Raw genomic sequence first — 4,246 nt, 5'->3', positions numbered from 1 at the left:
TAATCTAGTAAGCACTGCATCTGCTCCTGCTATAGATTAACCTACTATATAGCCGCTTCCTCGCTAACCTTCTAGACCTACGCGATCCGCTTAATCTCCTTAATAACCTTAAGCCGTAGGGAGTACTATTGAACCTCTTTTTACCGGCCAGCCTGCTATTTACTGCCCTATTTGGAATCTAGCGCTACTATAAAAGGATTGCCTCCTAGCCCTTCGGTCCACTTACGCTAAAGGGCCCATATAGAGTTTACCGCGCGGCTTATACAGTATATAGGTGGAGACCCAGACCCGGGCTCTAGCTGGGACTATAGCTCTAGCTACGGCTACGGCAGCGGCTGTAGTAGTGGTAGCGGCGGTGGCGGTGGCGAAGCTATATAGGAAGGAGAGCCTATAGCGCTTACCTAGGCGGACGTATATCTGCTAAATCCCGTAATAAATAGAGCCAAAGGGGCCGCTTCTATAGGTAGATATAGGGGGTTAGTAGACCGGCCCTAAGGCTATACTATAGCTATAGCTACAGCTATAGCTAAAGGGGCTTCTAGTTAAAATGTAAGGCCTCTAAATGTTAGCAATTAAAGCTATAAAGACTAAACCTACTAGGACTTATCTAAATGGTTTAATAAGCCCTTAACCTTACTAGCTGTCTACTTATATTTAGTATATAAAGCCTTTAGTTAGTTAATAAGGAGTAGTATAGCCTAGTAAAGAATTAACAGCTAATTTAGGCTCCCCTCTTCCTATAGGTAGGGCTCTAGATCCTATATAAAGGCCTTATACGCCTTATACTAAAAGATAGGGTAGCTTTATACTAGATAGCTTAGGAATATCTTATAAAGGGCTACTAAGTTCTATAGAATAACCTTATAGAGGTAAAAGAGAAGGTTCGTGATCCCTATAGCGGCAAGGTCATTAATCTAGTATAGCTATAGGCTAAAATAGCCCTTCTATTTGTCCAGTTTAGGCTATATTATTAATAGTAGTATATTAGGCGGCGTAATACCCACACAGCGGATTTTGAAGCAGCTTATCTATAAGGGGTACCCTACTATTAACCTTATATAAACTCTTACAGGAGAAAGTTTAAGTAACAGCCTACTATCTACTCTTAGTTTTACCTCCTAGTATACTAAATCTGGTCCTTACTAACCCCCTTTAGCTTTGCCGTCTTAGCGCCGGCGCTCTACCTAATATGCGTCTTCTTCTCTAAAAAGACGCTAATATACTAAAAGGCCTTTACGACCTAATCTCGCTATAAGTTATATAAGAGGGCCGCCTCGCGGTCTCTATTGCCCTTAATTAGGCGTATATTATACTATGCTAAACGCCTACTAAAGTCCGAAAATAGCTCCGTACTAAAATCCTAGTAGTATAGGAGATAGAAAGCTAGCCCGCTAAGTATATAAATAAGCGGCTTTTTGTTCCGTAGGGCCCTAATAGTCTTAAGGCAGCCGTGCTAGTTCTACTTACTTACGTATATAGTAAATATTAAGGGTATATAGCGCGTAGGGCCTTTACCCTTAAACTTAAAGGTAAATAGATTTAAGATCTTGGCGGAGCATTTATTACTGCCGTGGGTAAGTATATAATGGCCTAGTAGGATATTAACAAGTATATAAAAGTAGCACTCTAGGGATAAGGCGGCGCCCCTAGCCTAGAGCTTACGGCAGACGCTTTAAAACTTATCCTTAATATAGCCGTTAAGGAGGGTATTTCTGCCCTTATTAGCGAACTGCTCTTTCTTACGCTACGCGTCCCTTTACTATAGCGTCTTTAGGTACTCTTTAACGCTATCCTCCCGCGAAGACGGGTGGCTATTTATTCCTATAGCTTTCTGCATCCAATAGAGGTCCATTAAAGTAGTAATATAGCCGCGAACTAACCGCCACAAGAGCCGCGTTTCCTCTTAGGGTAAATTAATATTGGCTTTACGGCTCTTCCCTTTTAAGGGCTAGCTTGTAACCTCCTTAACGAGAAAGAGAAGTAGCTTATCCTCTATAACGGTATTGCTGTTATAGTACTGCTTCTGTTTATAAAAGGCCTAAAGCTAGATAACGCGTTAGCTACAGGCCGCAATACTTTTAGGAGGGGGGGAGGTATTACCTTAAACTCCTTCTGCTTTAGATTGTACGTTAAAGACGTATTCTTAGGCCTTATGGCACGCGTAAGGGCGAGGACATGCTGCGCGTTAGCGCGTAATTCGGCATTATTAGCGATATTAATCTCTACGCGGTTAGTCAGCGCCATCTTATATAGTAGGTATAATAGCAGATATACTGCCGCGATTGAGGATAGGCAGGGAGGACTTTTTTATATACACTTAGGGCCTCAATGGCCCTAATTACCCTACGGTTGGCGTCGATCAGCGGCTCAATCAGCAGGTGGCCCTGGATACGCGAATCTCCTCAGCTTGGCGCTGGTGGCGCTGAGGAGATCCTCGAATCTGACCTAGGTGGCTGGCTGAACACGTGATTTTTCGGCTGACCGAGGATCAGCCGGGCAGTCAAAACCAGTAGTGGCCTACATTAAACCTTTATACTACGCCTAGCTTTTTCCGGACAACGCCGAGTTGTGAGCTGCTCTTGTCAAAACAGGCCATATCAGACTGGAGAAAGTCCTAATTTCGTACGCAATGTTGGGAGCAATAGCTGGCCATATCGCTTGTGGGATTTGCAAGAATTCGCAGAGGCTCGGATGTGGTGACCTGGTTAATTTGGTTTTACAGCTCTGTGCACGACCAGCTTCCACCCCCCTTTGGCGAGATTTCAAATTCGCTACGCGCATCCAATCTCGCCTGGTTGCCACCAACTGTATATAGTAATTGTAGCGAAGCCGTATGCTTGGCTGCAAGAACTTCAGCTGTTCGCGATCGGCCTTCCTCCGCAGTGTCGTGATCTTTGTCAAATATCGTAAGGTTTCCACCCGTACGATACTGCCAAATTTCATCGGCAATTGTAGGGACAGCGTTGTATTCGCGTTTTGGCGGAGGCATAGGCAAAAGAGGAAGCGTATGTCGAGGAAGCGTACGTCAGGCAAGTTCTGAGTTGCTTGAATTTTGATTCCCCTGGCCAACCTGGGCGATTCCCCAGGGCAACCAAAAAGGTCCTTGCGTGTAGCCATAGCCGTTCGCTATAATTACTATGTACAGTTGGTGGCAATCAGGCGAGATTGGATGCGCGTAGCGAATTTGAAATCTCGCCAAAGGGGGGTGGAAGCTGGTCGTGCACAGAGCTGTAGTTAGGTTCTTTCTTCAGCACTAGGATAGGGGCGGATCGCTTACGTGGCCTGGGTCCATTGAGCGTGGTAATTCGGGTCTGCATGTGCTCCAAGCCATGTCGCGAAGTCTTGGTTTGTGTCTTCATGTACTAGTGGATGTAAGGGTGCAGTAAGGGTGATGACGCGCACGTTTTGCATTCTGGCTGCTGCATTGGCCCGGCTGCAAGGAAGAGTACGTCAGCATAGTTTTCCGACAGGCCTAGGCTTAAGACCCAATTACCTCGCTGTAACCTGAGCAATATTCCTGACGGCACTAGCTTGTGTCTGCAAGGCCTGGATCTGTTGTAATAGTAGAGCATTCGTAGGTTGATTTGCCATTCGTCCTACTTCTTGCTGAACTGTGGAGACACGTGCTTCCAAGGTCGTGCATGCGGCTGAGATATCCAATAGTGATTGGCGAATATCCCCAAATGCAGTCTTTAAGGCAGCATAATCTAGCTGACGGAGCTGAGGGGGCTAAGGGGGCTGAGGGGGCTGAGGTGGATTAGGTGGGTTCATTGTTAAAGCTGCTTTAATCGATGTGTCGATGGCATTATTAAAGTACTGTAGGTACTGCAACCACTTAACGTAGTCCACGGGCGAGTGACCCACACGGGCCAGTGACTCACCCTACCGAGAACGCGTCTCTATAGCTTCGAAAACGACCTTGCTTGTAGGCTTGAATAGCTAGTTCAAGCCTACCTTCTTTGCGTAAGGCTGCTTGTTGTTGTGGTGTAGTTATAGCAGTAGTAAAAAAGATCGCGACGCGTTCTTGGTGGGGTGAGTCATTGGCCCGTGTGGGGCACTAGCCCGTGGACTAGACGATCATTACCTCAGCGAGCTCAGACGCGTGTTGTTTTTTTGGCTAGCGTCGGAATAACAATAGGGCCGTCCTCATTGCAAAATCACGTCCGAGTTTTACCCCAGCAAGCTCGGACGTGATTCCATTGGTGCGGATTTTCAATCGGTCCGCAAGCTGACTAACTACGTTTGT

The 4,246-nt window shown here is 46.1% G+C and overlaps 1 protein-coding gene across 1 annotated transcript; it reads right to left on the bottom strand.

The window, feature by feature from the left end:
- Nucleotides 1-3,245: 3,245 nt before the first annotated feature.
- K441DRAFT_668359 (uncharacterized protein) lies at nucleotides 3,246-3,591 on the bottom strand (the record flags this gene model as incomplete). Its single annotated transcript, XM_067649990.1, has 2 exons — nucleotides 3,246-3,433; nucleotides 3,494-3,591. The coding sequence occupies 2 exons, from the start codon at nucleotides 3,589-3,591 to the stop codon at nucleotides 3,274-3,276; spliced, it is 258 nt and encodes an 85-aa protein (XP_067498388.1). The 3' UTR covers nucleotides 3,246-3,273.
- Between the last annotated feature and the right edge of the window lie 655 nt (nucleotides 3,592-4,246).

The sequence above is a fragment of the Cenococcum geophilum genome (assembly GCF_001692895.1).
Source record: "Cenococcum geophilum 1.58 unplaced genomic scaffold K441scaffold_62, whole genome shotgun sequence".
NCBI lineage: Eukaryota > Fungi > Ascomycota > Dothideomycetes > Gloniales > Gloniaceae > Cenococcum > Cenococcum geophilum.
Note: the sequence above shows the minus strand (reverse complement) of the source record. Positions and strands in the feature narration are given on the sequence as shown.